This window comes from Thermobia domestica, chromosome 3, assembly GCF_964235325.1.
Source record: "Thermobia domestica chromosome 3, izTheDome1.hap1.1, whole genome shotgun sequence".
In the NCBI taxonomy this organism is placed as follows: Eukaryota; Metazoa; Arthropoda; class Insecta; order Zygentoma; family Lepismatidae; genus Thermobia; species Thermobia domestica.
In genome coordinates, this window is record NC_137456.1 from 63,373,437 (window position 1) to 63,387,073 (window position 13,637).

The 13,637-nt window shown below is 35.0% G+C and overlaps 1 protein-coding gene across 7 annotated transcripts in view; it reads right to left on the minus strand.

Annotated features, from left to right (window-relative positions):
* Window positions 1-260: 260 nt before the first annotated feature.
* Window positions 261-13,637, minus strand: part of Liprin-beta (liprin-beta 1) — a 146,438-nt gene continuing 133,061 nt past the window's right edge. For all 7 annotated transcript variants that reach the window (XR_014130646.1, XM_081750995.1, XM_081750996.1 and 4 more), the window contains 2 exons: window positions 6,720-6,779; window positions 261-1,527 (listed from right to left, as the gene is read on the minus strand). Coding sequence is in view for 6 of the 7 variants with exons in the window: in XM_081750995.1 (XP_081607121.1) it covers window positions 1,477-1,527; window positions 6,720-6,779 (111 nt within the window). In the remaining variant the exon portion in view is untranslated. The remainder of the gene's footprint in view (window positions 1,528-6,719; window positions 6,780-13,637) is intronic.

Here is a 13,637-nt window from a genome sequence, read left to right on the forward strand (position 1 = left end):
TGACCAAAGTAGAACCTGAGATCGTGAATCACGTTAGGCAAATAATCACGAACACGTTTGAAATGCATCTGCTTGCATCGAATTGAGCTCAAATAAATTACGATTTTCTGCAACTTATTAATTCTGCAATCATGATTGTTCTGAAAGAATTAAAATACTGACTCTTTCTAGCTCAGTCATACCTAGAAACTATGCAATAATAACTTCTATAATTACAAAACGCAATATTTGTCAACCATTATTTTTCTTAAAAAAAAAAAAATTACATTATGTACTTTAGAATATGCAACGAAAAAAAAATTGCTACGTGTTACAGGTTTTGTTCCTTCAATTAAAATGAGTACATTGTTTGAATACTATATCTACCGTCGATCTTACATAACCTGCTAATTTATTTAGATTCATTTGTATTTTAGTGATTTGCACTCAGCGATGAAGACGTAAAGACAACAGGTACAGTTCAATTTATGACGCTGATGGTGCCTCACGATACTACAATTCTACTTGGGAGTCAATTTTAGAGCAAAAAAGCTACGTTTCCGCTTCTTATTCCAAAATTAAGATCTTAGCGAGTGTTTAGTGCAGGAATGTGCCTAACATAAAAGAATATATTCAAACCCTGCATTCTACAGCATATGTGCATCTCTTCATAAATACTAATCTCAGAAACTGCATTTATCAGGAATACCACTATTTAACCTCTAATACTACTTCATGCTTTACAGACTTTTTTCTTTTAAAATACTCGTACTGTACAGTAAAAATAGCAAACAGTCGCAGAAGTTATTATCCGCTTATAAGAAGAAACACATTTCCTTTCTCGTTAACAAAATTTCAGCCTTCTTTAAATTGGTCCTCAGAATATATGATTTTAAGTAGCAAAATATATGTAAGTAATAAACATTATAAAATTTGCACATACTGTTCTATTTTAAGCCATTAACAGATAAAAAGTATTGTCACACCCGTTCTACAACGTTATATAAATGAAATATGATTGATTGGTCTGCTAATGTGTGAGTGCAGCCTTGTGTTGAAAAGTATGTAAATCACTCACATTTGTAGTCATAAATACTTCGTTTAAATCCATACATAGCAAATAGATCCAACTTTAAAAAAAAATCGAAGTAAAATATTTCTTTCTTTAAGATTTCAAGTAAATACTTCATATTTCGCACAATGAAATAACCTTTTTCTTAAAGTCTTTTCACGATAACAGTACGAAATTCACCTTTGAAAAACATAAAAATCACATTCAACACAATACAATATATCGTAAAAAATACATGTCTGAAAATAATTACAGATATTTTATTTTCAGCAGGTTAATTTATTATTAGCTACGTTTCATCATTATGCGTGGTCGTTATATTATTGTAGAAGACTTCATATATAAAAAAAATAAAATAAAACAATGCTATTATTTATCTTGAGGTCTCTTGAGTTAATGCCTTGAAAAGCACCAAAGCTGCAACTTCAAACATTACTGGTCCTTCCTAGTAGAGGACTGTCACTTTGTAAGATTTCCTGTAAAGTAAAGTAAAGTTAAAATAATAATAATAATAATAATAATAATAATAATAATAATAATAATAATAATAATAATAATAATAATAATAAAACAAAATAAAGCACAGAAAGTGTGGGAAAAATTATAACCTAAATAAACATACTGACCTTTAACATTCAACTACTCAAGGTTCATAAAGTACTTACTACTTTCATCAGCAAAAGTATTTGACGAATAATTTTGTGGTATTACTTTATTAATATTATTTTAACTTGTAATTTATGTGTATAGCAGTCACTCAGAACAGTGAACTAAAAAACAGGAAATGTTAAAAGATGAAACAAAAGCAAAAGAAAATAACCTCCAGAAGCATATAAATGCAAACGAATATTTTGTAAGGCGGAAATATTGAGAAACAGCCCACGTTGTAGTTTCCTGTATCTTTTCAAGGAGTGTCCACAAGTTGTCAAAACTTCATCTTATGCACACACATTGAGCAAGCTGAGAGTCATCCGATGGCGAAACACAGAAAGAAAGCAACCAATTCAAGAATGGGAGAATGATATAAGAAAGCATTGAACCCATATAAAATATTAAGATTTGTAAGTTTCCAGATCTCTAGCTATCTGCCTGTCTATTCTCGATCATCAGACTGCGTCTGGCTGTTGCTCTGGGTCTTCTTCTACAGTCTTTTAGCTGCCAGTTTTGCTGTCAGTCTTGGTTTTCCGTCTGTAGTCTGATCCGATCATCTACTGACTGGGATTATTAGTCAGTTAAATTACTTCAAGACCAACTACGACTATACATCTGTTCGACTACTACTTCAGAGAGGAGAGACGAGAAAGCCTCAACTTTGTTCGAGTTCATCGCAGCAGAGTCCACGGAAGTATACAGGTTCATCGCCGCCGACCAAAAGATCTATTGCAGAGGTACTAAAGGTACACGGTGGGAAAGAAGTCACAACACCACCAGGTTAGTCTAGCTCATATGTGTGTTACTCTCATTGGCAATCTGTGGATTTTGTTAGGACTAGTACAATTTCCGGAAATTTTGAACCTGTTGGTAAAAAAAGTTTTTTCCGGTTTCTTTCCGAAAAAATTAAAAAAAAAAAAACTGGGGGAAAAATAAAAATCTTTGTATTAGGTTAACTTTACTAGTAATGGAACTTTTTTTTTCGAACGCGTGAAAAATGTAAGTTGAAAAATTTCAATATTGCGAATATTAAAAAAAAAAAAAAAAAACGTAGAAAATAAAACTTGCAATTATTCTTGAAAATCAATAGTCTGCACTCATTTCCGTTATGTGCTTTTTAGTCGTTTATTCGTGGATGTGAATTATTTACAGAACTTTTACAGTTACATACAAGCCTACCATATATGAAGAGTTTCTGTTGCAACAAATAGATCTCTTGAATGAAACTGTGTTCTTAATATGCTCTTTGATCCGGTGAAGTTTTGTTAATTTTAACCAAATTACTTATTAAAAGGAAGACCAATATGCGAATTTTACTAATACTCATGCACTGAGACATATAATTACTAGTATTTAATATTCTAATATAGACTTATATAAATTTTATGTACAGAATCCTGTATGTAAACAAATACCTGTTTTCTAGTGCGGCAAATTATCTAGATGTATCAAAATGAAAGTGACTATGTTATAACTTAATTCCTGAACCACCGTACCGACCTCGATAAAATTTTCAACATAGATGAGGTGCGGGATAGGTTTTATCATTTCACTTTGAAGGTGCAAGAGGAAGATATATCGAAAATAACCGATATTAGTGTCGAATCCATAGTTTTCGGGGTCGCTAAGATGAATAATCATACTTTAGATGCCGATTAAATTCAAATTCAGCCCTGCAACTTGGGGGAGGGGGAAAAATGATCGAAAATGGTTGTTATTAATGTTGAATCCATAGGGGTCGCTGAGATGATCAGCTGATACCGTTTAAATCCAAATTCAGCCCCATTAGTACTCCTAAGGGGGATGGTAACATGTAAAGATAATTGAAAATGTCCTATATTAGTGTCGAATTCATAGTTTTGGGAGTCCATAAGTGATTGATGACAGTTTTGGTGCCCTTTATGTCCAAAATGAAACGTATTCTCCCCGTGCGAAGAACGGGTATTCTGCTAGTCTGTAATAATAACGATCAGAAGTTTCATATATTCAACCATTTAAGATTGGTTTAAAGGGACAAGTTTTGTCGATAGATGGCACTACAGTCTTCGTATCTTTCCCATGTATTTTTTACCTTTCACGAAAATTTATAATTTCTCTTACCAATTTCAACCTAGAGACTTCAAATTTCTAGAGAAGGAACTTCATAACCTATTAAAGGGAACAATCCGTGCCGATTTTTTATTAGAATTTTCTTCATTATTGAAATGGCTTGATTGTTGAAATGGATACCCAAACCTTTAACAATGGAACTGTTTCAACTGTGAAGAAAATTCTAAATAAAAAATCGGCACGAATTGTTCCCTTTAATAGGTTATGAAGTTCATTCTCTAAAAATTTGAAGTCACTAGGTTGAAATTTGTAAGAGAAATGTGACATCTATCGACAAAACTTGTCCCTTTACACTAACCTTAATATATTTCTCGTTGCTCACATTTATTCACTTGTGCGGTATATGTGTATGTGTAAATAAGATCATATGCCTTTTTGAGTCATTTGAAGAATAAACAAATAATAAACAGAGATTTTTTTTTTTTTTTTTACCAGAAATCAGAAAACTAAAAAGTAAAATTAAAACCTATTGCTTTAAGTATTTTTCCTGTTAGCGAAATACACTGTATACATATGCTGCAGACATATTATAGCAAGTAAGATTAGAGCATTTCTATTTCAAGTGCGCCCTCGGAAAAAAATTGAAACATTCTTCGGCTTAACCCCTTCCCCCCGACCTCCTACCTTGGAAACCTTTCCTTTGCTTTAGGGAAAGAATCTTGTCCGCATCCAACTATTGAAGGATCTCGACAATAGCAACTTGTCCCTCCTTTTTCGAGGGAGGTACGGGAAAACATACATCGACAGCTGCGCCAACAGGGTCACACTTGAAATAGAAGGACTTTAGCATCAGGCGAGGAAATAGTTTCTAAATTATATTTTCCGGTTTTATCAATATTTCCGAACAAATAATTTTTCTAATGGGTTCAAAATTTCCGGAAATTTTACATAGCACAAGGAATATATCTCTATAAAATATATGTTTGATTTCACCTGATTCTGACTCCGTTATTTTAATACTTCCCTGTCATAAAGCAGGAATTTCGTAAGATTGCTTAACTTTAATGCGTCTATATTAATTAATCTAACTACAATTATATTTTAGTTTTTTTCGTAGCCATAACTCCATTCTATCACGGTGTTAACTTTGAAGTGTTTGGATAAGTGCTGCACATGTATTTGTTGCCACAAAATTTCCCTTTTCTAATACAAGAAACATAAATACTCAACGATCTTAACTGTAAACTAGTAAATACAAAATAGTTTTTATTTTAAAAGGATAATATAGTAAAATATTCAATTTTTCCAAAATTTTCCGTTTTTTCTCTACGCTTGGGAGAAAAAAAAATAAAAACTTTTTAACGCAAAATTTCCGTTTTTTTTCCAGGCCTGCACAACACTAGTTAGGACCACTTGAAAATACAGCCATACACAGACATCAATCCTGAGTCTTACATTAATTTGTCAAACATTAAAAATCTTTGTTTTTAATTGGGTACATTACACAGCAAACCAAACGGGTTTAGGCTAGTTTATTTTTACTACTCACAAGGAGTGTGAGTGGAGAATTTCTTCCTCACACTGGTATTTAAAGTTCACTTAGTTTTTTTCGCCCCTAGATCAGACCAGAGGGAGGTGAAACGAAATGGCGGAGTAAAGTTTGTTAGAGAAATTATTATAAGAAATACTACAGATCTGTGAATGGTAAAATGATCTTTCCTTTTGTAAGCATGTAATACACAGTTTTGCATCTATACGATATGTAAATAGCTTTAGTTTTTACGTATGTATACTGGAAATGTGAGGTGATTTTTTAGTTTAGCGTCCCGTTCAGCAGCGAGGCTATATGAGACGTGGACCTACTGATTAACGTGGAATCCGAACCACATGAGCTCCCGCCGGGAAATGAACCCGGGTCTCCCACGCCAAAGGCGCGTACGCTAACCGCTTAGCCACGAGGGAGCTCTATACTGGAAATGTATTTAACGGAGTAAGATTTCTGACTCGCTTCTCTCTTAAGCGATTTGCTCAGAGAAGGAAAATAGAGAAACAACTATATCAAAATAATTAACATTTAATCAGGGAATTTTCCTCTGTAAGTCAAAATAAGTTTTAATTCTTTATTGCTGCAATTCAAGATGTGAGAAGAAACTTTTAAAGCTAGTAAAAAGTTCAGAATAGTATTCATATATAGCTCAACATCTGTTTACCAAACAAAATCTGAAACTTTAAAGCAGTAAATATATTATCTATTCCAATACGAATGTGACGATAAGTGGGTATTTTTCCGAACTCCCAGTGTTGAAAAATAGAGCCTTACCAAGGGCAAACTTGCAGAAGCAGTCATCAAGTAGGGCTGTTTCGAGCATAATCATGCTGTGTGTATGGTGGAGCTACGAGGAGGATAATTCACTTTCAAGTTCGTTCCTAATGGTCGCACTATTAATGCCGACCTTTATTCCGAACAGTTGAAGCGGATGTGTACTACACTACGCCAAAAACATATTGCTCAAGAGAATAACTCAAAATCACACATGGCTCGAAAAACTCAACAGTCATGAACTTAATGAGCCACACCCAGCATACAGTTCTGACCTTACACCTTCGGGTTACTGCCTGTTTCGTTCTTAGTGCACTTCCTGAAATTACGATGCTTCACCAGCAAGCAGTAGGTAGCAACAGCAGTGACTGACTTGTTTGCATTTAAGGCCGAGATGTGGTACTAAGGAACTTGCAGGAAGATAGCTTCACAGTCCAACACGACGGGCTATATTTTCAATGTTAACTAGCTTTCATTGTACTGTAATAAATACAAAAGTACAGGTATGTTGTGTACCAGAATATTGCATGATTTACGACTGAACCTTGTATTTCAACAGAAATTTGAGGAGAAAAAGTGATCCACTTTTCTAACATCATTCCTTGTTCTGATCATTACATACACAAACACAATGAACACTATACTTACAGCAAGAGCGTTAATTTCCTGAGAAACATCCCCTACTTCTTGAATTCGCTTCAGTGTTATCTGAAAGAATAACAACATCAAGTGTGACGACAATTTCTTTGTCTTAAAAAAAAAAAAAAAAAAAGTTACGTTCTATTATACAGTGAAACTATTATTGAATGAGCTCCTAGTACCACTAAAAATTGTTTTTTAAGAAGAGTGGTCGCTTAGCAGGAGTTGGCTTTTTTATTGGTAGTTTTATTTTTATTATTATTATTTTCAATAAGTACCATTGCTAAGAATACGGAACAAGTTGTAGAGTAAATTGAATGTGGGTAGGGAATTCTTTTGAAAGATATGACTTGAAATTGAAACTTATTTAAACATCTTTTATTCCTTTACACTCGTAACTACACTAACTTCTGTTTTACACTACCTGGAATTAAGCTGACTCGATAAGAATTTGGAGTTAATTATAAACAGCTTCATTCGAAAACGTAAACCTTTGTGATTTCAAATTGCATATGTACTGCAATTTTCCAGATTTGTACATAGCAGATTTGTATAAGCTGATGCAGCGTAAAAGGAGATTGAAAGATAAGTGAACTGACGAGAAGTGAAACATTTCATACATAAAACAAAACTTGTGTTAAGGATAGATTGTGTTTGTATTGGTACTCCAAGTTGTGAGTGAGTTTGTGTACTGATCACCAAAACTTTAAAATGAATTACGAGGCACTGTGGCTTAATGGTAGAGCTCTTACTTTTGGTGCGTGGAGTTCCTGATTCGATCGCCGGCCAAGTTAAGTTTGTGGTGGACAACATGATCCCCATGGGTTTTCGCGGGGTACTCCCGTTTCCTTCCACATTCTAATTCCTCAAAGTCTTTTATCATCATTCACTTTCTTTAATCATTCGTCTCCCTTACCTAAAGAGTATAACCGTGGGACATTAAACTGAAATATATTTCGTTTTTTAAATTCTTATTGCTGACTTTAGTGTTGTGTGTGAAAAAAAGGACGAAATTTAATAAAGGCAATATATTTATTTACTTATTTAGCCGAAGTTTTTTGAAGCCGAATTTTTTTCGTAACTGACCTATTGTCGAAACTAATAGGATTGGTAACAAATTATAATAAGAGTAAACAAATCCTTTTAAGATTCCCAAGGCACATTATAGATGAATGTTAGCTAATTCTCGAATAATTACATTATCAAGTGAGTCTATAAAATGTAGTAAGTCACGAATACGCTCTCTCATACCAATTTGTAAAATTACAATATTATGCAATAGGTCTACCGTTTTCAATACCACTGAGTGTAAGTATAAACCGGTATTTTCACTATCCTTATCGTCTTCATCTGACTATTTTCTGAGACCACGTCCCACGATTATGTCGGCTAGGGTAATGGAGACGGTGATGATGAAAAATGAATGAAATGATGGAATGAAGCAAGTGGAAGGAAACAGGAGATCCCCGAGAAAACCCATGCACACGGTCCACCATAAAGCTCACTTTAGCGCCAGCTGGGATCGAACCAAGGACCCCATGCACCAAAGGTGAATGCTCTACCACTGACCTACCGTGGTCCCTATTACAAAATAGAGTTTCCTCATGATTTAATGTAGTGTAATTCTGAGGAGCTACAACTACCATACAGAACAGAAACCATCTGATTTCGGAGTATTTCAGCTCAATTTATGACCAGCGCTAATACTCAAATTCAACTTTTTAACATTTGATATATGAATTTAACTTGCTTGACACGCATTTTTTATCTTGTTGCAAGATATTTATGATAAACAGAGAATTTCTGAGATACCCGGCATAGAATTATATTCAGCCCTATTCTTACAAGTATTTGCTTGTTCCGGAAAACAAGAAGCACCCCTAGGTGACAAACCGGAGGGAAGTACGTGCTATCAAATGATGTTTTGATTGTAGAATAATTGTTCATATTTGTTTCATAGATAAGAAGTGGCCGCTTTAGGGAGGAAATGTTACGTGCTTTTCTCCTTCGTCCGGCGATCGAACTCAAATGTGAAAGTTGAAAAGGGGTTCCAAATACGAGACTTTCACATTGATTCCTCGCAAGAATTGTCATTAAGAAGGGTGGTCGCTGCGAAAAAAATTTCGCAATATTTACATGCATCCTACACACTATCTTATATCCATGTACTTAACATCTATACAACACTAACAACTGTACAAATTGTCAGAAAGTTTTGAACAACATTTAAAAATATGTAATCCTTATTAACAATAAGTAACTAAAGGATTTACACGGGAAACACTCTCAGGCATCGGAGCATGTAATGGCATTGAAATTAGCTACTTGGTAGACCAAATGAAGCACAAAAGGATACTTCGTAGACTAAATAAAGCAAAAAAGGAGACTTTGTAGACCAACCCGCCTCTGATAAGGAACTTCACAAATCAACTTTCAGTCGTAAGTTAGAAAACATAATATTTTTTTATAGTAATTTACCCCTACTAAGATGCCGGTTAAGGTCAGAAATAAAAAATATATTTTCCAATCTTCACAAATGATTAAAGACATTTTTAATTTTCGAGTATATATAAAGAAAGCTGAGGGACAACTCAGCTGTAAAGTCTTCAACAGAACAAAGCTTTTATTTCCGGTTCTGGATGGGGATTGGCTTTTTTCAAAGATACAATAACATTATTATGATTTGACATCTCAGGAGCATTATATAACTCTATGGCCTATGGAACCCGGAGGTTCAATGCTGCGTTCACAAAAGCTCTCTACTGACTTCTATCCTTAGCTAACTGCATCCAGTTTCTACTTTGAATTCCAATCTCTGCGAGATCCATCTTAATATTGTCCTCCCATCTGCGCCTAGGTCTTCCTAATCGTCGTTTTCCGATTGGTCTTCCAGTCACGACTTTGAAAGCGTTTCTATTTTCTTTCATTCTAGCTACATGACCCGCCCACCTAAGCCTCCTAGACTTGACGACCCTAACAATGTTGGGTAAACCGTATAAATTATGTAGTTCCTCGTTATGAAGTTTCCGCCATTCCCCATTCCCGTTCCTCTTGGGTCCGAATATTCGTCTCAGGATCTTGTTCTAAAATACTTTCAGTCTATGTTCTTCCCTCAGAGTAAGCGACCATGTTTCGCAACCATACAGAACAACAGGCATGATTATCGTTTTGTATATTTTAAGCTTCAAATTCCTCGACAGAATTCGCGTCGACAAGAGATTTTGAACCGAATAGTAACACGAATTCCCTGCTTTTAGTCGACATTTAATTTCTTCGTGAATATGATTTTCCTCTGTTAATATTGATCTTAGATATTTGAAACTATCCACTTTATCAAAAGTATTATTTAATATTTTAACGCATCCATAATTTGCCCTATTACGGTTCCGACGCACTTCCATGTATTTAATTTTCTCTGCATTTACTTCTAAACTCATGTCCCTGCAAGCGTTTAATAAGATCTCTGCATTTCTTTCTATTGTTCTCCTATCATCCCCTATTAAACTTACATCATCAGCATACGCCATAACCTGGTGAATACCGTTCAGCTGTAGGCCCTGGTTGCTATCTTTGATTTTTCTTATAGCGTATTCCAGAACATAGTTAAATAATAATGGCGACAACGCATCTCCTTGTTTCAGGCCATTTTCGACGTGAAAGCTCGTGGACAAAAATTTTCCTACCCGGATTTTACTTTGGGATTCATTTAAACATATCTTAATTAATCTAATTAGCTTGCTCGGTATTCCAAGTTCTGTAAGAACGTTGTACAATGTTTCTCTCCTAGCCGTATCGTACGCCTTTCTAAAATCAATAAATAGTTGATGTACCGGGGTATTGTATTCCCACTTTTTTCGAGTATTTGGCGAATGGTAAATATTTGGTCGATAGTTGATCGATTTCGTCTAAATCCGCACTGATAATCTCCAACAATTTTATTTGCGTATGGGGTCAATCTTCCTAATAGAATATTTGAAAGTATTTTATAGGATGTTGACAGAAGAGAAATGTCTCGGTAATTATTACAGTCAGTTTTGTCGCCTTTCTTGTGAATTAGAACAATGATTGATTCTTTCCACTCTTGTGGCAATTCTTCCTTGTTCCAGATAAGAAGAATAAGTTTGTGTATCTTGTTCCACAATTTTTCGCCTCCAGCTAAAATTAACTCAGCCGGAATTTCATCTACACCAGGAATTTGTGTTTCTTTAATTTCTTTATAGCGGTTTCTACTTCTATTCGATTGGGTTCTGGAATATACGGTTCTGCGGTGTGCATCTACTTTTCTCCACGCACACTAGTTTTTGGTTGCGTGTTAAGCAAATCGCCAAAGAAATCTTTCCATCTATTTAAGATGCTATCCGTATCAGTGAGAACTGTTCCGTCAGCTTTCTTTAATATATAAGCACGAGGTTGATAGCCTTTCTTAAATTCGCTGATCCCCTTATACATGTCCCGGAAAAACTTTGCACTTGGATAAATTTCAAATCTTTGAATGTGCATTAAAATGATCTAATTAGAGCATTTTTCATCTTTTCAACACTTTTCTGAAGAGTTGAATGTCCTTGTGTTCTTTGCATTCCTCTTCTTTCAATGATATGACACCTTCCAACATCCCTTGAACGATTTATGCCTCCTTCAGGTCCCCTTTTTTAAGAGCCTTCCAAAGTCTATCTGTGGCTTCACCAAGCAGAGAATTTGCAGACTGTTTGGTGTCACTATACTTCCGCTTTCTTTCACTAAGTTGGCTTTCAATTTCTTCTATGTTCTTTTTAGCTCTTCTTGCATTTTCCAGTTTTTGTTCTGTTTTTTCAACTTCTCTTCCTCTTCTCTAAGTGTGGCACTTCTTTCCTGGGCTAGTCTCTGTTCCTCCAGAAACTGTTGGTAATGCTTATGAGCATTTTGACCCAAGGTGATCATCTTTTTAGAAATTGAAACGAGATGAGGCTTGTTGTTATAAAACTTTAAGGCATCTTTCACAATCAAAATACTGTTTAAGGTTCTACAAGACATCTGAGTCTTTTCCTCTGTTAGAGCATTTTTTGATACCGAAAATCTCTTTTCAATATATGCATTACCATGGGACAGGCAGAGTGCAGCTTTTATTACTTTACTTACTAGAGGAAATTTTGGCGAACCATCCGCCTTCTTAAGTCCCATAAAAAGAGCCTAGTAACTGTCAATACGTGAAGAAATAATTTTACTTCCAGCAGGTTCAGGCTGAAGCTGCAGACATTTCCATTCGTCAACAAGTTGATCATTTGGCACTGCTACAGATCTGATGTATCTGCTACAGTTCTGATGTATCTGTAGCTACTTTGTAATTTTTTAGCCTCGGGATTGAGAAATGCTAGTGCTCGTTTAATGTGAACAGAATGAGTCATTGTATTTTGAATCAAATGTTTACCACTTTTAATTTGCTTTTACCTTCTTCAAGAACTGTTGAGCAGCCACTTGTAGTTAGTTCTTTTCTTGTTTCCTCTGAAATGGCAATTTGTTTTAAAGACAATAAATTATCGGATTCAAACCTACAATTGGTCTAATCATATGACGCTGACTGCACTTTATTAACAGCAGCACATTTAGACACTGTGCTTGCGATAGTTCCCATGACGTCTAATAACTCTGCATGTAAAATATGAACCAGCGGAACTTCAGTCTGAAAACAATATATAAATTTCTCATATAACCTGGCAGAAGATAATGTAAAGTGCAACTGAGCTAACATCCCAGGCTTTTTGAGTAGATCTACAATTTTTTTCACATGCAGCTATATATGATAACCATCTGGTGGTTGTATGTTTCATAAACCTGTGCGATGGCAGATTCAGCTCCTGTTGAATAGTCTCGTACTCTTTTCAACATGAAGGCCATCCATGGAAATAATTATAAACACTGATTACTAGTGACATTGCATTGCATCTTCCCCAAACGTCTGAATCGATTTTAAGAAAACATTGTGAACTATGTGAATAGGACATGTGCCAATACCTACCAAACCTTTTTGACGAAGTTCTATAAGTTCCTCATTAAACAACTTGAAAACTTTCTTGTTAAGGCCATCAGAACCAATCGTCTGCATTCTGATTGGAACAAACTGGAATTGCTGATTGCCTTGCTTATCAAATTATGGAGAGTAACTGCATCAGCTTTTCCAGTGAAGAAAGTCTCAAGATATCTTCTAACTATCTGGTTCCTGAGATCTGACCAATATGTAATGCTAACTTACAGCTCCTTCTTGTCTTCAACATTTGTAGTTTCATCATAAGAAATGGTGTATGGCACCGAGCCAATATCTTCCAAGATATCTTCATAGAAATACACACGAAGAGCATCAGTGGTCAAATAGTGCATCTTTTTAGGATTAATGAAAAAACTATCAGGCTATCTTTCTGGAAACATTCTTTCAAATGTAGCTTTGATATCTGTACATGAATACGCTGAGTAATTGCTACAAATGCTCTTCATTGTCCATATCAATTCTGCCACCGTATTGATGCGCACTTGCTGTGCTCTGTAAGCGAAGTGATTTCCTAACTTCTGTTACACTATAATAGTCAATAATATCATGTGGATGTTGTTGTTATTTCGTAACATTGAGGTAATATATACATGTACAGTCAGGGACAAAAAAAATCGAGCACTCCCGGTATAACTTATACAAAGAGTATCCAACTTTTTGTCCCTGACTGTACTTATATTTGACACTCGTGTATCATTGTATAGTCACGGAGACTCAATAGGTGTACTTCATTTGTTTACTCATGAAGACCGGAGATATAGATTTTATTTGCTCGTATACATCAGTTAAATGAAACTTACGGAATACATCACCTTAGAGAGGAAATTCTCGAATCGAAGGCTACAGAAATCTCTCCAACCTCCCCCCCCTTACACACACACACTGACTACATTTATTACCTTGTATTT